The 25951-nt window shown below is 42.2% G+C and overlaps 2 protein-coding genes across 2 annotated transcripts; one reads left to right on the top strand and one right to left on the bottom strand.

The window, feature by feature from the left end:
* Positions 1–441: 441 nt before the first annotated feature.
* LOC138942299 (uncharacterized) lies at positions 442–19641 on the bottom strand. The gene is made up of 9 exons (XM_070312438.1): positions 19349–19641; positions 16708–16966; positions 15864–16067; positions 15373–15694; positions 15154–15298; positions 12166–12242; positions 1340–1513; positions 729–836; positions 442–551 (listed from the first exon to the last, which is right to left on the bottom strand). Exons 1-9 carry the CDS (start codon positions 19639–19641, stop codon positions 442–444), a joined length of 1692 nt encoding a protein of 563 aa, XP_070168539.1.
* A 1863-nt stretch (positions 19642–21504) lies between these two features.
* On the top strand, positions 21505–22611 carry LOC138942298 (uncharacterized). The gene has a single exon (XM_070312437.1). The coding sequence runs from the start codon at positions 21505–21507 to the stop codon at positions 22609–22611; it is 1107 nt and encodes a 368-aa protein (XP_070168538.1).
* Positions 22612–25951: the final 3340 nt, after the last annotated feature.

Raw genomic sequence — 25951 nt, 5'->3', positions numbered from 1 at the left:
TGACATATTTGTAACTCATTTTAATGCCATTGACATCGCAGTTTTTAACTAGTTATTAAAAGTAAGTTATTAACTCCGCCCGTAAGAAGACGCGTAACTAAATTATATAAATATCAAATTATCTTTCGAAAGTAAATAAAATTGCATCTCACTCTATCTCTATCACAAAATAATTTTTTTCTCATAAAGTAATATACGGCGTTTTTTTAACTCTTAGACTTAAGTCTGTTTTTACGTAAAGATATGTTTGAATCATGTTTTCTGACTCTTACATAGTTTTCACATTTTACATTGCATATCGGACATCGATTGGCTTCGAAACGTTCGATACATGGGGAACAACAAGCGAGATGACCGCAGGGTATGAAGACGTATGTGCGCTCGTTAACAAGTCACACCGTACAAACGTCTATGAAAGATTTTTCTTCTTAAGTAGTTTGATTATCCTCCAGGTTCCAATTCACAGTATGGAACGGAAGGTCTTCTGAAGAGGCACTCACTATTGTCAATTAAATATAAATATTCAAGCACCTCGTATATCAATTCATCGTCTGTAGGGAAATGACAAAAATTAATAATATCGTATATAGAGATATGATTGAGATTAACTTGAATCTCTTATTTTATTTTAATTCTACAGCAGTAGAATGCTGTAGTAAAATTATCTTACTGCAATTAAATTCTTCTTTTGCAATGTTTCTTTGATGGTTCATCTATGTTGATAGTACCGTTCTTTGGTGCTTCATTAAGTTTTTGTACAACCACATATAATTCTGGTAATTTAGGGAAATTATTATTTTGTTTCGGTGCGTTCTCATGTCCTCCATTAAAATTTTCTATCAACAAATATAGTACAATTTTTAAAAATATTTATTATAGTAATATAGCGATATATATTTAAAAGAAAAGTGAAATCTGGAATTTGTATTACAATAATTGAGAGATTTATTTTTAATATTAAAAAATGCAAACATTTTATATAATATATGAAAAAGTTTGTTTCATGATTTGTGTTTATAAGGATGCAAATAATGATATATTCAATGTTAATATGTATATAACTTCATAATCCACCGTAAGTTTTGACAAAATATGTACGAGAACGTAAATTTTATAAAGTAAGCAAAAATCAAACACCGAATCCAAAAAAGAGACAATAGAAATTATATTACGCAAATCCAAAATATAAACAATAGAAATTGTTATAAATTTACATAATATGTAATGTTATTCAGTTGTAAAAATAATAAAAATAAACTTATTGTGGTGTATCATCTAATTTCATTTTATTTAAAGAATGTGACGCTTGTAAATATAATATTGAAATTTACATGCTTACCCTTATCAATGTTTAATAGTTCCTGTTTTCTTTTGTGGCATTTTACGCGTGAATTATTTTTTTTCTCGCAATTTAATAATTCTTTTAATGGTGTTTTCCTTTTTATATTAATTTTTGCGTCATATTCTTCATCACATTCTTCATCAGATATTGAATTATGTATATGGCTGTTATCTTCTGCAAAAATGCAATTAATATATTAATATCTAGTAAAAAATATATTGTGCATAAAAAGCAAGATTTAACATTTTTATTATATATGTATATATGTATATATATACAGGGTGTCTCACAACTTCCGTACAATATTTTAATAGCGTATTCTAGAGGCAAAATGGAGTAAAAAAACCTTAATACAAAAATATCGAAGCTACAATAGTTTGTGAGTTATAAGTGATCAAAGTTTGCCAATAATATTGGGTAGAATTCGCGCCCTCAGGCTCGTAACTGTATTTACACACGTACTAATTTGTCATTTGTTATTGCAGACAGATAAAATAAATAAATTAATTTCCACAAAACTTCTCTGCGCGATCAAAAAAAGTAAACTTCGTTTCTTAAATGTGTGAAAATATTAAGTTTATATTTCTATTTAAATATAATAATTCATCAACCATTTAAAGTGTTATTTAAGAACAAATTAAATATTTTATATACAATATTTATAGTTCCTTAATATCAGCTGACCGTCGTACATAATATTCATACACATAAGAAATAATAAAATCAGCTGTAATAATAAAATGTGCAGTAAAAATCAATATTACCTGATTTGTAAAATCAATAACAGATGACAGAGATCGGTACGCGTGTATGTGTTTACGGATCTGAGCGCGCAAGCTCCACGCAATATCATTAGCAAACTTTGATCGCTTATAATTCATAAACTATCGCAGCCTCAAAATTTTTGTATTAGAATTTTTGATTGTATTTTATCTCTAGAATATACTATTAAAGTATTGTACAGAAGTTGTGAGACAAGAGACACCCTGTATGTGTGTGTGTTCGTGTGTGCGCGCGTGCGTGCGTGTGTGTGTGTGTTCAATATTTTAATAATATAATATCTCTACAAGACGTAAACTCAAGTTTTTTTGTATATATCTATTTAGTTGAACTTAAATCAGATGTAGTTTTTATACAAGTTATGAAACTTATATTTGAAAAAGAACTTCACACATGATTCTTATGAGAACAAATGTTTTCGGTCAATTTGCTTGAATTTGTGATGTGTTATAGTTGTTATGTTTCTGATTAAAAATCTCAATGGGCACAAAACGTGAAAATGGCAAGTTTCAAAGTTAAATATTGATAAAAGTCAGCTCCGATGAGTTTAACCTTGATGTTATTAAGATCTTGTTCCTGTCATTCATTGTTTATTAAAAAGTTATTAATAAAAGAATGTAGACGTAACGATGTAACGATGCACCCCCCATCGTTACCCGGCACGTAGCCAGCCGGAAGTCTGCCGCCCGGCGAACACCAGCCGGGCAGTGGCAGAGGCGCCTAGCGCCCTTTTTTTTAATCTATCAAAACCGCGGTTGTGATAAACAACCATGCGGCCGTTATACGGCCGCCGTTACGCCGAAGACCGAGCATCGCCGAGCGCTGCCGGAAGATCCCGAGCGTCACCCGCCGAAACTCCGCGTCGTTTCGCCCAGGGGAAGCGACGCGTTTACCGTAATTTACCCGCCGAAAAACAACGCGTCGTTATCCCCACCCGGGGGCGAACGACGCAATTACCGATAGACGCTCGGGTATAAGAAGACAGCGTTTCGGCATCTCGGGACCAGAACGATTCCTGAATCCGCTCGAGCTGTACGCTCCGAGATACCAGAAACCGATCCTAAAAAGTCGTAGCAACGACGGAACGTGGGGTTGACGTGTTCGCAGCCTCCGCCGAGCATTCTCGGCTTCCGTGCAGTCTCCGAACTCCTGACACAAATCCGACCGACTCGACGAGAGCGGAGTGTTCGCCGCTCTCCGAGACTACGGTCTATCATTCGACCGCTCCAGCTAGCCGGATCGTGGGTTTGCGAGTTCGCTGCCCCGTCGAGTTTTCTCGACTCCGACACGCTATCCGCCACTCCGCGAACGGAAGCAGGGACGGAGAGTTCTCCGCCCGGTCGAGGGCACTCGATCTCCGCTCGCCTTCCCCGACCACTGGGAATACGCGATTAATCCCGCGACCACATTAATACTATTATCACACCGAAATACCTACCGCCTAATATTTCATTCTATTCCACGCGCCGTCAAAATAAACACGGCCTTGCTGTATACGCGCCGACCGACCGCGCCCAACTTCTTGCGCGTCTCGCGCGCCGTCAAAATAAACACGGCCTTGCCGTATACGCGCCGACCGACCGCGCCCGATTTCTTGCGCGCTTCGCGTGCCATCAAAATAAACACGGTTTTACGGATATTGTAAGCGGTTCGATATATCGAACATCGCGCACCGAATAATCTAAACACATTCTATCCCGCGCGTTGCACTATCCACCGCACGCTCACTATTGTACTTCGACCATTGCCGAAAGAGGCAAATAAAGACAATATCTAAATCTTTCGTGTGTGTCACCTTTTCACGAGCCCTGATCCCGACCGAGTTTATCCACGCACTCGCGAAAAGCGACCCCGTTACATTGGCGCCCGAACAGTAGAACCGTCCGGGACACACGATTTTTTTTCTATTCTCTAACGGCGTGGTCGATAACCAAGCGATATGAAGACCTGGCTATACACGCTCTCGAAAGAGCAACTAATCAATATAGCCCTGCAACATGGCATCGAAACGTCCGGTACACTCGATGCCATCCGCAGCCGGATGAGCCAATATATAGACTCACACCCAGACGAATTTGGGGCCCAAGGCCCAGACGCTCGAAACACGCGGACGCCCCCACGCATAGAGATCGCGCCGCCTAGCATCCACCGCGACGAAAGACACGAAAGCGAACCGTCAGCAACCGTACAGATGCTAGAGCATCTACGGAAATGGGGACGTCCATTCGACGGACGCGACCCTATCGCGTTCCTAGAACGCGTAGACGACCTCCGCGCGGACTACGGGTACTCCGGCGAGCAACTTATGAAGGGGCTGTCCGAGCTCCTACGCGGAGAGGCCGTCGCTTGGGCGCGTAATAACCGCGAAGACTGGAGAACGTGGGGGGATTTTTGCGACGCCATCCGGCGGCGGTACCTACCCCCACGGTATAACGAGGAGCTACAACAACAAATCGCCGAACGAAAACAGGGGGAGAATGAAAAATTCGCGCCGTACGCGGACGAAATGATGACCCTCATGCGCCGAGCTGGGGGGTTCACCCGCGACCAAAGACTGTCGCGAATCTACGCAAATATGCGGCCCGAATACAAGAAGTACGTCAAGCGCCGGGACGTACACGGATTAAATGAATTGTTCGAGGACGCCGCGGAGTTCGAGCGGATCGAGCAGGAACAGCCGAACCGAAGACCGCACGGCGCTACAACACCGACCGTAGCGACCGCATATAACCGGGAGGAGTGCTGTTGGCGTTGCAAACAGCGGGGGCACACCCGGTTTCAATGCCGGCAAACCCCACGGCGATTCTGCTCGCGGTGCGGGAAGGACGGCATACTGACTGTCGACTGCCATCCACCGCCGGGAAACGCCCGACGCGCCGGGAGTACCATGGCCGCATCCCGGACGCACAGAGCGAAGTGAGATACACACCGCGGCCACACATTACGGCAACCGTGCACGGGCATCCCGTGGAAGCCCTATTAGACTCAGGCTCGGAAGTTTCCTTCATCAACGCCGAAACCGTCGCGACAATGAGGGAACTCGGCATCACACCCAGCGAAGAAGACGGCCAAATACAGATGGCCGACGGTACCGCCGCCCGGACCCTCGGGAAGGTGCGACTACCGGTAAATCTGCAGGGACGGACGTATATCCACGACTTTTGGATCCTGCCGACACTCCGCGAGGCAGCGTTAATCGGGATCGATCTATGGGGCCGCTTGGGGCTCGCGATCACCCCGCCCCGACAACGACGAGCCCGACACCGCCCACCGACATGCGGGGAAACCAGCGGCCTGGCTGAAAGGACAAAAGAAGAACAAAACCGCCTGAGTAACTTCCTGAACCACGAACTCCAGAAATTCCAGACCGTCACGGGGCCGACTCCGCTGGTCGAGCACCAGATCCGACTAACCCGGACCACACCCATCAAACAACGATACCGGCCACGCAACCCGGCCATGCAAGCCATTATCGACACGGAGGTCGAAGAAATGGAAAGGGCGGGAGTAATCGAGCCGTCTCGAAGCGCCTGGAGCTCGCCTGTAGTGGTCGTCCGGAAGAAGGACGGGAAGCACCGCTTCTGCATCGATTTTCGGAAAGTCAACGAGGTCACCGAGAAAGATGCCTACCCGCTGCCGCAAGTTACCGCCACCTTGGACAAACTACGGGGCGCCCGTTATCTAACAACGCTCGACTTAAAGAACGGGTACTGGCAAGTACCTTTGACGCCCGAAAGTCGACCGATCACAGCCTTTACCGTACCAGGAAAAGGCTTAATGCAGTTCCGGGTGATGCCGTTTGGGTTGCACTCCGCCCCGGCCACGTTTCAGCGCCTGCTCGATACCGTCATCGGACCCGCCCTCGAACCGAACGTTTTCGTGTATTTGGACGATATAATAATAATTAGCCGCACGTTCAACGAACATTTAGACTTGCTCGCCGAAGTATTCCGCCGCCTCCGTCAAGCCCGCCTCCGGTTAAACCCCGACAAATGTCGATTTTGCGTCGACAACCTAAAGTACCTGGGGCATGTTGTTGACCGTACCGGCATCCACACCGACCCCGACAAGGTCAGCGCGGTCGCAAATTGGGCCGAACCAAGCTCGGTGAAACAAATACGACAGTTCCTCGGGATGGCGTCGTGGTACCGACGATTCATCCAGAACTTCTCGACGCTAGCCGCACCCCTCACGCAGTTAACTAAAAAGAACGCCCGCTGGACATGGGGAGCGGAAGAAGCCGCCGCGTTTCAACAACTAAAACACGCGTTAACCACTGCGCCCGTACTCGCATGCCCGGATTTTAGCCGCCGGTTTTTCTTACAAACGGACGCGAGTACCAGCGGGCTAGGAGCCGTCCTCACGCAATACCATGAGGATGGCGAACGCGTCATCGCCTACGCGAGCCGCACGTTATCCGGCGCCGAGAAAAATTATAGCGCCACGGAGCTCGAATGTCTGGCGGTCGTCTGGGGCATACGGAAAATGCGGAATTACCTAGAGGGGTACGCCTTCACCGTCATCACAGACCATCAGTCTTTACGGTGGTTGCAAAAACTCGAAACCCCGACAGGACGACTCGCTCGCTGGCTATTCGAGCTCCAGCAATTTGATTACGAAATCAAATACCGACGGGGAGCGCTAAACCGAGTAGCCGACGCGCTCTCACGAAAACCGGAAGTAAACGCGATACAACCGATACGTTGCCGCTGGTATAACCGGTTACTAAACAACGTCCGGCGCAACCCCGCCGCGCACCCGGATTACCGAATCACGAACAACGAACTCTACCGGCACCTCCTCCACAGTTTGAACTTCAAAGAAACATCCGCCGACGAACAGTGGAAGCGGTGCGTGCCCCGCGAGCAACGCGGAGAGATCCTCCGGCAGTACCATGACGCCCCCACGGCCGGACACGGGGGGGTCGCGAAAACTATCGCCCGCATTGCCGAAAATTTATACTGGCCCGGGATGTTGCGGGAAATCGCCAACTACGTCCGACAATGCACCAAATGCCTAGCGCATAAGGCACTCCAGCAAAAACCGGCGGGACAAATGCATGCGACACACGTTAGCCGTCCCTGGGAACACGTCACGGTCGACTTAGTAGGACCGCTTCCCCGATCTCGCCGAGGGCATGTATGGCTACTAGTCATGCAAGACCGATTCTCAAAATGGGTAGAACTTTCGCCTCTCAGAAAAGCCACGGCACCGGCCGTAACACGCGAAATCACGGAAAGCATAATCCTGCGACACGGCCGTCCCGATATCATTATATCAGATAACGGGACGCAATTCAAGTCCGCACCACTAACCGCGAGGCTCAAGGCCTTTAATATCGAGCATCGTACGGCACCCGTCCGCAGCCCGCATTGTAACCCCGTCGAGCGCACCAACCGCACAATAAAAACAATGGTGGCGCAATACGTAGACCGCGACCACCGAGAGTGGGACGAACATCTCCCTGCGCTACAATTTGCGTACAACACCGCCAAGCACGATGCCACCGGATATACGCCGGCTTATCTTAATCACGGCCGCGAATTAGTTCCACCCGCCCCCGCCCTCCCAACACCTATGGAGGCCCCAGAACCTGACATCGTCAGACAACGACTACAGGATGCCGAGGAGGTCGTACGCATCAATCTGGCCAGGGGATTCCAGCGACAGCAGCGATACTACGATCTACGACGGCGAGAATGGCGACCAAAACTAGGCGACTACGTTTGGAAGCGAAATTACCCGCTCTCTAACAAAGCAAACGCATTTAATGCAAAGCTCGCGCCAAAGTTCATCGGCCCGCTGGAAGTACGTCGGTTTATTTCGCCGGTAATCGTCGATCTCCGGAGCCAACGGGGGAAATGGTATCGTCATACACATATCCAGGACCTGAAACCCGCTCCCGGCGAAAATAAAAACACAGACACCGACGACAATAACAACAATACAGAAGATCCGGGCGATAATAACACCAACATTGACGAATACAATAACGAAGAAGACGAAGATGAAAACGAAGAAAACAACCCCACCACGGATTAAAAAACAAAAATCCAAAGGAAGGAAGGCAACCGGGAAAGATTACGGGCTCAGAAGCTGCCAAGATGAGCATGGAGCAAGACATCCTGAAAGCAATAAACGAGATCCTGGGAGAGCCCGAGCCGCCGTATGGCACAGATGTGCCAGAAGCACCGCCGATCTCACGGCCGCCACCACCAAAACGGCCGCCGAAAGTCGGTACCGCCATCCAGCGGTCCGACAGGACGAACCAGAGGAAACTGGCCATGCTGGCCACACCGCCGCCGCCGCTATCCGCCTGCCGTCGCCGATGCCACGCCGGGGTACCGATGAGGACGACAGCCAAGCGACCAAGGTCGCCATCGGGCCAGGAACAGCCGGAGGAACGAGCAACGGGGGAAACACCACCCGCCCCCCCCATGCCCGAAATCCTGGTCCCGATGGGCCCCGCGCCGCCACCGCCGATCATGGTGGAGTTAGAGCCGGGACTTCTAGCGCCGATCCCGCATTTCGCGGTTCACGTGTCCCGGAGGTATAAGGTCCGCACACCGCAAGGACGTTGGACCTTGCGGTTCGACAACGCGGGAAAACTGCGTTACCGCCGAAAACTAGGATAGACGAAGCGAGTGCCTCAAAATTCAGGCACAGTAGGCGGGGGGGTGATGTAACGATGCACCCCCCATCGTTACCCGGCACGTAGCCAGCCGGAAGTCTGCCGCCCGGCGAACACCAGCCGGGCAGTGGCAGAGGCGCCTAGCGCCCTTTTTTTTAATCTATCAAAACCGCGGTTGTGATAAACAACCATGCGGCCGTTATACGGCCGCCGTTACGCCGAAGACCGAGCATCGCCGAGCGCTGCCGGAAGATCCCGAGCGTCACCCGCCGAAACTCCGCGTCGTTTCGCCCAGGGGAAGCGACGCGTTTACCGTAATTTACCCGCCGAAAAACAACGCGTCGTTATCCCCACCCGGGGGCGAACGACGCAATTACCGATAGACGCTCGGGTATAAGAAGACAGCGTTTCGGCATCTCGGGACCAGAACGATTCCTGAATCCGCTCGAGCTGTACGCTCCGAGATACCAGAAACCGATCTTGAAAAGTCGTAGCAACGACGGAACGTGGGGTTGACGTGTTCGCAGCCTCCGCCGAGCATTCTCGGCTTCCGTGCAGTCTCCGAACTCCTGACACAAATCCGACCGACTCGACGAGAGCGGAGTGTTCGCCGCTCTCCGAGACTACGGTCTATCATTCGACCGCTCCAGCTAGCCGGATCGTGGGTTTGCGAGTTCGCTGCCCCGTCGAGTTTTCTCGACTCCGACACGCTATCCGCCACTCCGCGAACGGAAGCAGGGACGGAGAGTTCTCCGCCCGGTCGAGGGCACTCGATCTCCGCTCGCCTTCCCCGACCACTGGGAATACGCGATTAATCCCGCGACCACATTAATACTATTATCACACCGAAATACCTACCGCCTAATATTTCATTCTATTCCACGCGCCGTCAAAATAAACACGGCCTTGCTGTATACGCGCCGACCGACCGCGCCCAACTTCTTGCGCGTTTCGCGCGCCGTCAAAATAAACACGGCCTTGCCGTATACGCGCCGACCGACCGCGCCCGATTTCTTGCGCGCTTCGCGTGCTATCAAAATAAACACGGTTTTACGGATATTGTAAGCGGTTCGATATATCGAACATCGCGCACCGAATAATCTAAACACATTCTATCCCGCGCGTTGCACTATCCACCGCACGCTCACTATTGTACTTCGACCATTGCCGAAAGAGGCAAATAAAGACAATATCTAAATCTTTCGTGTGTCTCACCTTTTCACGAGCCCTGATCCCGACCGAGTTTATCCACGCACTCGCGAAAAGCGACCCCGTTACAAGAAGTTTTAGTGAATGTTCACATTAGCGGAACCACTTCTTATCCCTGAGTTCAATATTCAAAGATTTTATGCATCTCTCACTATTTATTAAAGAGTTATTTGTGAAACTGCATAATAATGGATATATTTAAGGAAAATTGGATATATTTAATGGACATTGTTCGGGAGTCGACCTCGACGACAGATCGCCCGAAATTGTATAGAGACGCTCAGAGATGAGCGAGAAGCGATGTGTAACGATCCGTGGATTTGCTGGAGGATAAGGTGTTGATAGACAAGATTCGAATGCAGATTATTTTGATTTCGTTTTATTTAGAAGAATAGGAGCGAGCGACGGCACGTATTCCGCGGTTCCGACGGATATCTTGATTGTCCTGTTAATTACTGCCCTTTTGCGCGGTTCGGAAATTTTGATTAAGAGCTTCTTGCTAGAAACTCTCGCGATAACGGAAATCTTGACCGCGAACGCTGGATGGAATTTAGCGCAAGGCAGAGGACATTCGCGATGCGGATAACTCTCGACTCCAAACAATTAACTTTCACAATGTCTTAGCACGAAAAGAGAAAATAATACAGCGTGAGGTTTTCCCGAATTGACCGCCGTGAGAATATGTGCGCAATCGGATGCGAGCCAATTCGATTTTGAGACGAGTAAGCCACTGTAACTCCGATACGAGCGAGAATAGAGAAAGAAAGTTGATCGAGCTCGATGAACGTCGACTGGCTCGAAACGTCGTTAGAGGCAGACTAAATCGACCGACCGCGGAAACTCGCGCTCTGCCGATGGGAACAACAAGATTTTTTCGACGTCGAACCTTCGAGATCCAGCTGTTTGTCACAGTTTTTCATTTCGAATATCACGCGTTCACGCGCTGATCGGCTGATCGACGGTGTTTACCCTCGCTCGTGTTTTGATGTCGTTTCTTTGTCGTTTGAATTTGTCAGCGAAACTTGCCGTTGAATTCGATCGATTAAATTCAACGTTTCGATTTTGAACATATTTAATGGATATATTTAAGGAAAGTTTATGTACATAGTATCAGAAAAATTACGTTTTATTTAGTTAACTTTTTTTGTTAATAACTTTTTAATAAAAAAACGAGCGACGGTTAAAATCTTTTGCAGATTACTCAGGGTCATGACCTTGACAACATATGTCAAGGTCAAGATTATTGGAGCTGGGTCCGTTATTATGCAGTTTTACCGAGTTATTAACAAAAAAAATTTCATAAATGAAGCGTACATTTTTGATACGGTACATTTAAGTACACAGTAATTGTTTGGTCACTTAAAAGATACGTACTATTTATTAAAAAATTAAAAAATACATGTGCGTGAGCAGGGTGGAGCGCCAACCTCCTTCTACAAAAAACCTAATCCTAATCCACCCTATCCTTGTTACATTATATTGATTGGTTGGTTGGTCGTTAAAATATACGTACAGTAAATGTATAATTTTTTCAACAAATCAATAAATGTAATAAGGATAAAGTGGGATAAAGTTAGATTTTTTGCGGGATTGGACCGAAAGCCTTCCATCCCGCTCACGCGCATATACTTTTTAATTTTTCAATAAACAGTATATATCTTTTAAATATCTAAATGATCACTGTGTATTCTAAATATAGATAGTGTCGGAAATGTACGCTTCATTTATGAAATTTCTTTTATTAATAAGTTTGTAGTAAACAGAGAGACGCATAAAACCTTCTCAGTAAACATTGACAATGAGTCAGTTACATATTACATATATATTATATTTCTCATTCAACAATGTAACACATGTTAAATTGTTGAGTGACTGATAGTCGATATATCGGCTTTTGAATATTATTCAGAGACAAGACCTTAATAACAAAATCATGTCAAGGTCAAGCTCACCGGAGGTGACATTGCTAATATGAACATTGAAACTTCTATCGTTAATAACTAATGAGCAGTATAACTGATACTATAGATAGAGTATAGAGTATCAGATTGCTCTCCTCCCTGATAAAGTGAACTGAAATGCTCATGAAACGGAAACAAACTCACGAAGGACGCAGCGCTATACCGAAAATCAAAATAAGTATTTCTCTACCCCGCGAAAGCCTCAAATACCAAATTTTATTCATTATTGATAATATATATACCTTTAGAAAGTAATTTATCCTTCAGAATATTTCCACATCTGTCGCTGAAGAAACGTAAGAAATCGTTGAGATGTAGTCTACAAGAAATGAAAAATACAGTTTTGTTAAGTATTATATATAGAAATACGAGAAGCAAAGCAATATTAAAATTTGCATTACAAATGTAAAATGCTAAAAATGAAAATTAATATAAATATCTTCATATTTCGTTGTTTTTAACAAAAGTTATTCTAAAGGGTCATGGGGAATATTGATATTAATTAACGTTTACCATAAATCACTCTAAGAACAATTTTATAAATTAAATCACACATATCTATTTTTTTAGACAAATCGATTTCTTATGATATTTCTTTACATAAAATGTGTAATTTAATATTTCAAATAGTAAATATCTCAAAGTATGATTTTCAGTGACCATGTTTCGTGTGTAAATTCCATACTTTTTAGCGATTTTATTTTAAATTTGTTTTTTTAAACGAAAACTCACATAAATCATTAATTTTTCAGTAGCTTTGCTTTTTACAATGCTTTCATAAATAAAATAATGATAAAAATCAATAGATATAAATAATACAAAAATAATTTACAAAAAATACTATTTATAAAAAAAATAATTTGCAAAAAAATTACAATAAATAATTAATTTTTTTGTAAATAAAGCTATTTTGCTTATATGAGCCAACTTTTTTCGTTTAAAAAAACAATTTTAAAATAAAATCATTAAAAAGTATGGAATCTACACACGAAACACGGTCACTAAAAATCATACTTTGGAATATTTACTATTTGAAATATTACATTACTAAATATATTATACATATTACACATATAATTCGCAAAAAATGCGAATTATTTCGTAAAGAATTTACTTCTTTATTTTAAGTACTTTTATAAGCAACATTACGAAAAAAGTACATTTATGTAAAGAAATGGCAGTAAGTCCATCCCATAATATTAATTCGTAAAATTTTAACTATCGGGGATAAAGTCAAAATCAAATTAATATTTAATAGTGTATATTTTGATATGGTAAATTTTATATAATATAAATGTTATATATATAAATTTTAAACGTAATATGTTTATCGATTCAATAACATGCAAAAATATATATAATGTTTCTCTTGTCTATATATCTTTTATCTAAACATTTTTCGTGAAATTACTTTTATTCAAAAATATTTGCATTTAGTTTTTTACTTCAATCTTCGTTTCAATAAAATTATTTAATTTCTATATAAACAATTTTTTTGCAAGCAAAGTATGGATAGTAAAACAATTTTAAATAACATTATTTATCATACTTGAAGAAATTATTTTAATTTATTATTCATTCAACTTGCTGGGAATTAATAACAAAAGATGAAAGTGCAAATGGAGAGAAAAATGTTAAGAAAACTTTGGCCAAAACTCAAGCTAAAAAGGCAAAGAAAGAAGTTACAGAAGTTTAAATTTATGGATATATTAAGAATAAAAAAGATAAAACAGCGCAAATTCAAATAAAATAAATTATTATATTTTTATTTAAATAAATTAAAATTGTAACGATGCATCCCTCCACCGTTACCCGGCCGTCGATCCGCCGGAAGTCCGCCGCCCGACAAACACCGGTCGGGCATAATGCGGAGGCGCCGAGCGCCCATTTTTAAGATATAGAGAAAGTCGTTTGAATTTATAACCGCCGTCAAGACGCGTTGTTTACCGGAAATCGTCGCCGCGCTCGGGTAACCGTACCGACCGTTCCCGAAACCACCCGAGTCGTGCGCGGCGGTTCAACTTGAAACAATATGCCTTAAAACAATCAGGCATATTACGCACGCGCACCCGCCGGAAAAAGCGGTATAAATAAGAGCCAATTTTCTATCTCGAGACCAGATCTTCCGCAACCACCAGAGTCAGTACGACGCCTGGAATCCAGAACGATCCTGAAAACACGCTCAAAGAGAGAGAAAACGGGGTTGGGAGTACCCAGCCTCCGCCGAGAGTTTGCGGCATCTCTAAGAGCAATCCTTTGAAATCTCTGCGACCGAGGAACACGAGGTTGGGCGTACTCAGCCTCCGTCGGGAGTTCTCGACACCTCATCCGCATCCGTCCACCTACGTGCAACGGCGATCATCCAGTGGTAGGGAGTTTCCTGCCATTGACGGGTGTTCCCGTCGGCCGTTGCACTCCTGCATTCTACGGGAAAACCATCCCCGACGAAAATAATACCGCGATATCCGCGAATTCGCGGTAATTCCGCGACAGCCATTACCGCGATCGGACTCGCCATTAATACGGCGCGCTAAATCCCGCTCAAGGGGGAGGATCTAACCCGGCCGCGACATCGATCGACGCAATCCGATCGATACCGACACGTCTAAGGACCGCCCACCGGCCCGACCGAAATTACCGCCCGGCAGTTAGCGGCCTCTGCCGAAATCCAGATCCGCGCACGTCATCGATAATTGTATCGAATCGCTGAACGCGCGCTCCGCAACACACTCCGCGCATTGTAATTCGGATGCATCGCGATCGCCTCGACCATACACATTGTAAACCATACGAAATATTTCACGTTCACACACGCACTCGCTCGCTCACCATCTCACTCACATACAAGCGCACACGCTCACACACACACAACATTTATACACATACACTCACTCTGTATCCACATATACTTACACGCAATAAATTATATTTTACCTAACGTATCTATCGTTCGTCTCTCGATACCCTTTCACGAGCCCCGGATCCCGACCGAGTTATCCACGACCGCCTCGCGAAAGCGGTTTATTACAAAATAAAAAGATAATAATGAGTTTATTAAGAGATTGTCTATGTAGATTAGCAAATATTAAATAATAAGGTAATATTATATAAAAAATGTAGATGAAAAATTAAGATATGGATAAATGAATATGGTAACACCAAAATATAAAACAAGTCTCCTTCTTGGCAGAAAAAAGAAAAAGTAATATAGTGTATATATATTGACTAACCTGCCTGCTGCAAAATTTTTTTGATTTTCCAGTATTTTATTATCTCGGTTTTTGTTTTTAATACTTGTACGATGCCCACCTGTTTCAGTTGTTTTGAGACGTTTTAGCTTTAGTTCTTCATCAATTATCAATTTTCGTAGATTATCTATAAGTAGAATATTTGCTATCAGTTTGTTCATTTTAATATAAAATAAAAAATAGTGTTAATAGCAACATTACCTAAGAAACTCCAAACGTTTTCATGAGTTTTGCCGAATTTTCTTTCTGCTACGTTATGGAAACTTTCTGTTATATTATTTGTTCTCACAGGACAATCATAAACACTGACTTTTGATGCTAATGGTAACCAAGTCTTGCGTACGTATGTTAAAAAATCATTAACAGCAGGATATTCATGAGAAATTTGATCAACTTCGAGTTGTATAAAAGAAAGTGCTTTTTCAAAATAATCAGAAGGAACCAATGCCATAGTCATAGTCATTGATAAAATGTTTCTTGGTGCATCCATTAATCCTAATCGCCGCCAGTGACGCAAAAGTGCCTGTAAATGAATATTTATGTATTATGTATTAATTAATAATCTTTATTGTTCCCCTTGGGGTTACAAAACATTTACAATCATAATGTATTATGTATTATAATGATTGATTTATGTAAATATTATAGAATACAAAACATAAAAAGTAAATTATTATATAAAATTATAATACTTGATTATAGTGAAACCAGCATCCGTGTGCCTCTGCTGCTGGAAATTGTTCATTCATCACCTTCATGGCTGCCATCTCATAGTCGCTCATTATAAACTTTAAATTTTGTTGAAGCATTGGCACTAATTCTATAATTTTATTCCAAATAGCTTTGTACATATTACTAGAACGACTTTCACACAAGATAAACATCATAGCAACACCCTGCAAAATATAACGGACTACAGTATCCCTTTTATTAAAACAATTTATTAAACAATGTATTTAAATATATAAGAGTATGAGATATAAAGAATTATTGGTGTTGTTTGAATTTCATGATTTCACTATTACTTAAAAAAAGCAGCCATTTAAAAGGCATATATAAATTCATTATAAGAAATCAAAAGAATTATATTTTTACATAATTTCTAATTTCACAATGTACATATAAAATATATATGAAATTAGATTTTCTTTTTGAATTAACTTGATATTTTCTATGTCCATTTTTTAAAAGAATGAAATCAATACTTGTTAAAATAATATTATATTATAATAAGCAGTTGATAGAAAAAAATGAAATAAATTCCTTATTATAATTTTTCCATGCTCTCTTTTGTGCTGTTTATTGAATAATATTTATACATGTAACTGTAATAAACTGCAGCTGACAATACATGCTATGTTACTATAAACTTTCAATACTTACTACATTCACATATCGGGTATGCAGTGTATACATTTGACTCTTTAATGGTACACGTGGCACAATCTAAAAGATTCACATTATTTAAATGTATCACTTTTATTTTTTAGTATATAAAAATAATAATATATTATATTGTAAGATATAAAAACTTACATTAAATGTGCCATCCACATAAAGTTCTGTTGATTTTTGTAATTCTTGCAACAGCTCATTACTTGTAAATATTAATGCTTTCTTTCCATCGTTGCAGGTCACATTTCCTTTGTAAAATCTTTCAAGAGGTCCATACGTTGAAAAATTCACAGCAAGAGTCTCCATATCTTTTGGTAAACTTGGGCGAAGTTTGATTCTTTCACGGTACAATGTAGTTTTCAATGTTGTGTATGACAATGTTGCGGCTGTTTGAGGATATCTGTATTACAAGCAACAAATATAAGCTACAAGCAACAATCATAAATTATTACAGAATTGAAAGATATCTGGACAAAGAGTGATGTATACAATTCATATCTAAAATTAAATGAGAGCATATGAAATTCAAAAATAAATTAAACAGATAGCATAGACATCATATGGTAGAATATCGCAAATATGTATTTAAATTATTTTGTTTTTTATTTATGAAAGATAGTACCACATTCTTAAACGATAAATAAACTTTCAATATTAAATAATTTTTTTTTTTCTGTAACCGCTAAAATGTACAATATATCTTCAAATATTCTTTTATTTGTTCTCATTAACTTTGTAAGAAATGATTTATAGCATAATTATTCGTAGGCTAATTTTTGTTCTGTAAAAAAATCATAATATTTGATTCTTAACGTTTTATTTAATTTCTTTGTAGAATACACACATATATTTATATAAGAAATAGAATGTCATGGTTTAATCATGCTATTTATCAAAAAAAGAAACAATAGCACAAAACATTGTACAAACATTCAATACAATTGTATTAGCAATCGATTTTTGTTTTCTACTTTGATGTGCAAATAAAGATTTTTTATTTATGTGTTCGGGAGTCGACCCCGACGGGATCGCCCGAATCTTTGATTTGAGATGCGCTCAGAATTGAGCGTGAAGCGGCGTGTAACGCGAATCCATAGATCCACTAGAGGATAAGGAGGCTTAAGAGGATACTCGCGTGAAGTTGTTTTAAATTATCGTTTATTGAATAACTATAGGAGCGAGCAACGACACGTATTCTGCGACTCCGATCGGAAATCTTCTCAATGTCCTTTGACGAACTGCCTTTCTCCGCGTTTCGGAAATTTTGAAGAGTTTCTTGCTAGAAGTCCTCGCAAAAACGGAAATCTTACACGCGGACGCCGGATGGTTTAGCGCGAGGCAGAGGACATTCGCGATACGGTTAACGAGCGTCGACTCTCGGACTCTACATTCTTAACAATCACAAAATCACTAAGTATAAAGCAGGTAATAATAAAGAAAATGAGGTGTCTTTCACACTGAGTTCTATACTCGATCGTATGCGAGAATGTCAGTTAAGAATTTACAACGAGAATGACGAAAGCGTATATGACACGAGCGAATTAAAGGACAAGAAATGCGCGAACCTAACGACACAGGCATAAACGACACGAGCGAAGATGACAACAGCAGAGCGAAATATACTGGCGAGTTTCAATCGGCTTGAATCGTCGTCGAGGACTGACTGACTAACGACGGTAAAGAGTCGCGATCGACCGATTTTCATAATAGGATATTTTTGACACCGAACGTTCGAGAATCTAGGTGTTTGTCACATTTTTTCTTTGTTATGATCATGCGATCACACCCCAATCGGCGATGTTTATTCTCGCTCGTGTTTTGATTTCGACTTTTACCGTTCAGATTTGCCGGTTGAATTTACCGTTTAAATTTATCGACTAAATTCAACGTTTCAATCTTGAACACTTTGTTTAAGTACTTTTCAACTAATCAAATAAAACAAAAAAATAAAGTGTTATAAACTTTTTCACAGTATTACAAATATTAATATTATGTGCTTCTTCAGATAAAAAAATCTTACAAACAAAATCTATTAATAAATCATTTATATTATATGTATATATATTTTAGAAAGATATTTAAAATTGCAAAACGACAAGATATAATCTACATTGTATTTAAAACTTAAAGCTCATAAAAATATATTGATTATTTGAAAAGATTGTTTGAAAAACTTATATTCTATTATTCTTACACCATTATTCTATTTTAATCATTGTTTTAGTCACAACAAAAGTGGGCATGTAATGATCCGAAAAAATGTGCCGAAACTTGAAAAATAGAACTACATCCCGAAAAATCATAATTCCGATATATGCGTGTATGTATGTTGTATTAATTATACATGTATTAATATGTAATATATACATGTGTACGTGCGTGCGTGCGTGCGCGCGCGCCCGCGTGTGTGTAGGACGCGTGTGTGTGTGCATATGTATAAAGAAATGTGGAAGTACCGATTTATTATGTAGTAAATACCCAGCAACTTTCGATTTATATCAATTATGATGTAAATAGTCCAATTGAGTAATCAGGATTGATGGTGGATAGTCGCAACGTAGAAGAATGGAGAATCATTCCATTAATAAGTGCATAGTAGTGTTTATAGATGTTGGAAAATTATATGATTTTTCGGAAAATTGTCGTGGCTCACAAGTTATGATGTTATGACTTTTCGGGGCACTGTCACACTTAAAAATTTTGGAACATTATATGTTCACCACAATAGGTGGACATACAATGATTTGATAATATATGCTAAAAAAACTAGCAAAATACTTACTTTCTGCAGACACTATCGAATATTTCTTTCAATGGTAAAGTTGTATTTCGACAAAGTTGCAACATTTCTTGTTTCATGATAGACTGTCTTACTTTCCATTTTATCTCAATATGAGTATGATCTTGAACTAAATGTATTTTGCCATCCTTATCAACTTTAAGAGTGCCAGAACATTTCGAAGATCGACGAGTATTACATCGTAAAATATTCGGATTTCGAGAATCCTTGTTGTAAGTATAATCATTGTAAACATAAATAATGGTACCAGTTTTATTTCCACATATTTCTTCCATCTGGAAAATAATAAAAAAAATAAAATATTAATATTAAAAATATAACGTGGAAAAATAAAATAAAAATTTGTGGAGAATTAGTTTATGTTGAAATCTTTAATAGTTTTGCAACATCTATAAACATTCCTTATAAATTCTTAGAATGTCACAACATTCATTAATGGCATAAATATCCTTACTATCATTAATGAAGCATAATGATTGCATTCTGTTCAGAATAGTTTTTAGCATTCATTACTATTTGTATTTACATTTATCATGATGTAAAAGAACATTTCAATCATGCAGAATATGTAAATGTTCAATCTTCGATGTTTTTTTTAAATGCAATTGTTAACTGTTATTATTTCTTTTAGGAATTTTTACACATAATTCTTCCATAGAATTACAAATAAACAATTTTTTTTTGAAAATAGTGCAATACATAAAATACAGAGTGCTTTCCAGCAACGTACACAGGTGATACTGTGTAACACAGTGTACAACTCAATGCTTTCCAACTATGACACAAGTCAATACACTCGTACACAGCTAAAATGATGTGTTCGACTGTGTCGTCACTCAATTGATTAAAGTAGGATAGTAAGGCCGGTTCTGGCTCAGTTTTGTGTGAGTGTGAGAGAGAGGGTATCGTTGGGGAGTAAGAGAGAGAGATAGTTTCGGAGCAGTTTGTGGGCGCCCGAGGGATGGAGAGCGGGCTGGGCGGGTGCATGGGGGGGTAAGTAGGGTGAGAGGGGAAGCGCGGTCGGGGGGAAGCGGTGGGTACGAGTCGCCGAGAGCGCTCGAGAGATGGCGTTCGGGGGTGGCGGTTCCTCCCGATTCGCGACCTTGACGCGACTCGCGCTTCTAGCGCGCGATCCGCCGTCGCGATTCTTTAGGGGGGCGCGCCGCTTCTAGCGCGCGATCCGCCGTCGCGATTCTTTAGGGGGGCGCTTCTAGCGCGCGATCCGCGAGCGGGCGGCGGGCGCCCGGCGTCGAGGGGGCGGGGGATCGTCGGTGGGCGGTCGAGCGGACGGAGGGGCGTCCCTCGTCACTCTCCTCCTCTCGAGGCGCGCGTTAGCGCGAGCGCGCTCGTCGCGTTTCGGGGGCGAGTTTTTTTCCATTTTCCGGCGACGTCGCGCGTCCGGTGACGAGAGCGAGTATTCGGTTCGGTTAATCGGGGGCGCGTCCTCGCTATTTTCCCCGTTATAAAAGGACGCCGCGATGGTCTCGAGGTATTAGTACGTTCGAGAATATTTCGCGGCGCGATGAAGCGCGCGCCGAGCGCTTTAACGAGATTAGCCGGAAGAGCGGTGAATGTTCGAATCGGAAGTATCGAGGATATATGGAATTTGGAGATACCGAATTGTTTGAAGAAAGAACTACGCGAACGTTATATAGAGGATCGTTTGTACTGTATAGAAGAGATCGGCTTCGCGGAAGAGTTCGTGCGAGGGGCGAGCGAGACGCGATTCGACGAACCTTTCGCGAATGTCGGAGCCGATGGCTATTTGCTCTATCGCAATTGGAAACAGCGATACGGAATTCCGAAATTTTCGTGGGAGGTGAATCACGTCGTGCATTGTTTCTTTAAGTTCGGTTGCCGATTCGAGAACGGAGAGTATTTCGAGGAGAACGAGAGATATTGCGCGTATTGCGCGCGTAGCTCGAGTTTCGCGAAAAGCGTATCGACGCACGTGACGAAATCGGTGTATAGTGAGATGGTGCCCGCTTGCGATCTCGTCGACGAGGTTTTCGACGTGTCGAATAATTGGTGCGCTGGCTGCGAGACGAGAGCTTTGTTCTACATCGAGAATTACGACGAGGAGGAGACGTGGTTTATTTGTAAAAAATCTTGGCGTTCGTTAGACGACGAGTGACGAGATGGAGGCGCGCGATCTTCTCGATAGCGCGCGGGACGTCGCGACGGGGAACGCGTATCGCGCGTGGGCGCAACGGTGCGACGAATGTCTCGAGTCTCTGCGGGAGAGATGTCGAGGAGAGCGCCGAGGGAGATCGACCGGAGCGATCAATTCTCTTATCGCTCGAATCGTTCGATTAACGGGCGCGAGAGACGATCTGCGTCGACGTTTCGAACGCGTGGGAGGCGGTGTAGAGGAACGCGAAGGATTCTCGTGGTCCGAGATCGAGACGGCTTTCTCTAGACGCGTTTTAACCGGCGCGGTTATTAATTTCGATTATATCGAACCTCGACGATTTCTCGAGGACGCTAGAGATACCGTGCTCGATCGAATACGCGATGTTATGAATAAATATAACGGTATTAAGGTCAATACCGTGTTTATTGGCGAGTTCGTTTCGGGCGACAAGATCGATGTTAAGACTATTGTCACGAAGAATTATCCGCTTCTACCTCTTTCCGACTTGCGAGAGTGGTACGAGAAGCGAGTGGTCGACGCTACTTTAGCCTCGTTGGAAGAATTTCAGGAGCGCGATAGCGGATGGGCGTTATCGCGAATATTCAATTTAACTGTGAACGTGAACAGATACAATCCTATGCGCGCGGGATGCCACGTCAAATTACCGCGAGAGATCGTGTTGAAGAAAGCGGTAATAAACGTGCGATCTAATAACAATGCGTGTTTCGCATGGGCGGTGGTCGCCGCTCTGTATCCAGCTGAAAAAAACGCGGGTCGGGAATCTTCGTACCCGCATTACACGACAGTGCTGAATCTGAAGGGCGTTAAATTTCCTATGAGTTTGAACAAAATTACTAGATTCGAGCGTATTAACGACATATCTATTAATGTGTATACCGTTCGAAATAAAAAGGAGGGAAAAGGCGGTTGTCGCATTGTTCCTCTGCGTCTCACTGACGATAAAAAGGACAGACACATTAATCTGCTGTATTTTGACGATATGACGCGACGAGATAACGCGACGCATTTCGCGTGGATCAAGAATCTGTCGCGACTCGTCGACTCGCAACTGAGCGGTAGACGACATAAATCGCATATATGCGATAGGTGAGTACTAATTAAAAATATCGTCGCGCGATGTTGATAATGCGCGCGATTTAAAAATGTGCGTTATGTCGCAGATGCATGCACTATTTTCGAACGAGCGATAAGTTATCGGCTCACAGCGTGGACTGCGGAAGGATGAACGAGTGCGCTATAGTCCTTCCTACCAAAGACGACAAATGGTTAGAGTTTCGCAACTATAGTAGAAAGGAGCGACTTCCATTCGTGGTGTACGCTGATCTCGAATGCGTACTGAAGAAGAAAGAGGAGAGGAGAACGTCGAATACATCTATCGTTCAGCATCACGAAGTCTATAGCGCCGGATATTACGCGCGATGCGCGCTGGATGGCGTTAGCTCTACTTACAGAGCTTATCGCGGTGAAAATTGCGTATTGTGGTTCGTTAAAGAACTGCACGATCTAGCGCTTCGCGCGAAGACTATTCTCGATATCGATGCTCCTATGACGAATCTTACATCGGATGAATGGGAGAGATTCGTAAACGCGACGCGCTGCAGCATATGCGAGAAACCGTTCGAATCGGGAGACGCTCGCGTGCGCGATCACTGTCATCTGACTGGACGGTACAGAGGTCCGGCGCATTCGAATTGTAATTTAAATTATAAGGATACTTACGTATTTCCCGTATTCTTTCACAATTTATCGGGTTACGACGCGCATTTTATCATTAAAGATGTAGCTAATGCTTTTCCCGGTAGCGTGGAAATATTGCCGATAACGAAAGAAACGTATATCTCTTTCACGAAGAACGTCGAAGATGCGTGGGACGAGGGATGGTTCGGGAAACGCATGAAATTGCGTTTCGTGGATTCTTTCAAATTTCTAAGCGCGAGTCTCGAGAAATTGGCATCATATCTAGACAAAAGCGAGTTGAGGATCGCGCGTTCGGAATTTTCTGATCTTAGCGACGCCGATTTCGAGCTTCTCGCGCGAAAGGGTGTATTTCCGTACGAGTATGTCGACGACGTGAATAAATTGTTGGAAACTTGTCTACCGCCGCGCGAGGCTTTTCACAGTTCGCTAAACGATAACGCGATATCTGAGAGCGATTACGCGCGCGCGATAAGAGTCTGGGAGCGATTTCGCGTCGAAACGTTAGGCGATTATAGCGATTTGTATTTAAAGACCGACGTTCTTCTATTGGCCGATGTCTTCGAAAATTTTCGCGACGCGTGTATGAGAAGTTATAATTTAGATCCCGCGTATTATTATACGTTACCGGGATACACATGGGACGCTATGTTAAAGTATACGGGTGTGCGATTCGAATTATTAACCGACATCGATATGGTGATGTTCGTGGAACGCGGAATACGCGGCGGGCTAAGTAAATGTTCCAACAGATACGCGCGCGCTAATAACAAGTATTTACAGTCGTACGATCCTTCGGAACCATCGTCGTATCTCATGTACTTCGATATAAATAATTTGTATGGATGGGCAATGTGTCAATCGTTGCCTTACGAAAATTTTCGATGGGTCAATAACGTTACGAGTGTTGACTTAATGTCCGTGACATCGGACTCGCCTATCGGTTATATTCTAGAGGTCGACCTTGCATATCCGTCCGACCTTCACGATTCTCACGCTGACTTGCCATTCTGCCCGACGCGCGATAAGCCGCCCGGAAAACGAGACGAGAAGCTTCTCGCCACACTGTACGATAAGAGCCGTTACGTAATATATTATCGCAATTTGCAGCAATGCGTTCGACACGGATTACGCGTTACGAAAATACACAGAATATTGCGATTCGCGCAATCTTCATGGCTGCGCGAATACATCGAACTGAATACGCGATTACGAATTAACGCGAAAAACGAGTTCGAGAAAAATCTATACAAATTAATGAATAACGCCGTGTTTGGCAAAACTATGAAGAACATGCGCAATCATTCGAATGTTCGACTCGTGACTCGATGGGACGGGCGATACGGCGCGGAGGCGATGATCGCGAAGCCGAATTTTCACAGTAGAAGCGTTTTCGCGGAGGATCTCGTAGCTGTAGAATTGCGTAAACTCGAGGTTAAGTTCAATAAACCGATTTATGTAGGTATGTGTATTCTCGATATATCTAAGATTCGTTTATACGAATTTCACTACGAGTACATGCTACCATTGTATCGAGATAAGTGTAAAATAATGTACACCGATACGGATAGTCTCATTTATCGCGTCGAGTGCGAGGACATATACGAGAATATGAAGCGCGATATCGACAAATTCGATACGAGCGATTACGCAATGGGTAATGCGTATGGAATGCCTCTCGCTAATAAAAAAATACCCGGTGCGATGAAGGATGAGAACGCTGGCGCGATTATGACCGAATTTATTGGACTCAGAGCGAAAATGTACGCGCTGCGAGTCGCCGGTAAAAGCGATACAAAAAGAATCAAGGATGTTAAGAGCGGCGTTGTCGCGAGAACGATAACGTTTGACGATTACGCGCGCTGTCTTCGACAGGGGATCGAGATGAAGCGCGAGCAGTTTTGTATAAGATCCGAATTACACGAGATGTATACAGTATCGGAGTTGAAGATCGCGCTCAGTCCGCACGATGACAAGCGATACACGATATCGGGAACTACGGATACGTTACCGTGGGGACATTATAAAATACCGCTGTAAGGAGCGAAAAAACGTATATCAAGAAAATACTATACGTTTTTTAAAACATTTAAACTTTAGTAGTTTATTGTTAGTATAAACATATTTTATAAATAATATATTACCATCGTATTTTCGATATAATTCGCGGTCGCGTCGAAAATAATAGTTCGAGAAGAACTTCTAACTGAAATACATATTTTTAACTCAAAAGAAAAAATTATACCGAAGAGACGCGTTTCTAAATTTCATATCAAAGTATACAAGTTTTACATTACAGGCTTGTGTTCTTTGATTTGGAATTTCAAGACTCGAAACATTCGTGAACGTTTTACATTGATTAACATTCTACGAATTATCATGAAGAGACGCGTTTCTAAATTTTATATCAAAGTATATAAATTTTACATCACAGATTTGTATTCTTTGATTTGAAATTTCGAGACTCGAAACATCGGTGAACGTTCTACGAATCGTTTCGAAGAACACGCGTTTTGCACGAATAATATAATTTAAATATAATTTAAATATAGTTTATTGTAATAGATTTTAATAAAACTGAAAATATTCGATCGGTCTTATTTATAATAATAGATTTTAATAATAAAAATAGATCGGTCTTATTTATAATAGATTTTAATAAAAAATCATGGAAATGTTCGATCAGTCTTATATGTAATAGATTTTGTTAAAATCTATTATAAATAGGACTGATC

The sequence above is a fragment of the Polyergus mexicanus genome, unplaced genomic scaffold (genome assembly GCF_030449975.1).
Source record: "Polyergus mexicanus isolate NDT 795.1 unplaced genomic scaffold, iyPolMexi1.0 SCAF_22, whole genome shotgun sequence".
NCBI classification, from domain to species: Eukaryota; Metazoa; Arthropoda; class Insecta; order Hymenoptera; family Formicidae; genus Polyergus; species Polyergus mexicanus.
Note: the sequence above shows the minus strand (reverse complement) of the source record. Positions and strands in the feature narration are given on the sequence as shown.

Excerpts from the sequence above, each read along its gene's own strand:
- LOC138942298 (XM_070312437.1), top strand. The coding sequence starts at position 21,505 with ATGGAGGCGCGCGATCTTCTCGATAGCGCGCGGGACGTCGCGACGGGG.
- LOC138942299 (XM_070312438.1), bottom strand. The coding sequence starts at position 19,641 with ATGGAAGAAATATGTGGAAATAAAACTGGTACCATTATTTATGTTTAC. Across the intron at positions 16,068-16,707 it reads ATGTGGATGGCACATTTAAT|GGTGTTGCTATGATGTTTAT; the intron begins GTAAGTTTTTAT and ends TATATTTTGCAG. Across the intron at positions 552-728 it reads TAATGAAGCACCAAAGAACG|ACGATGAATTGATATACGAG; the intron begins GTACTATCAACA and ends ATTTCCCTACAG.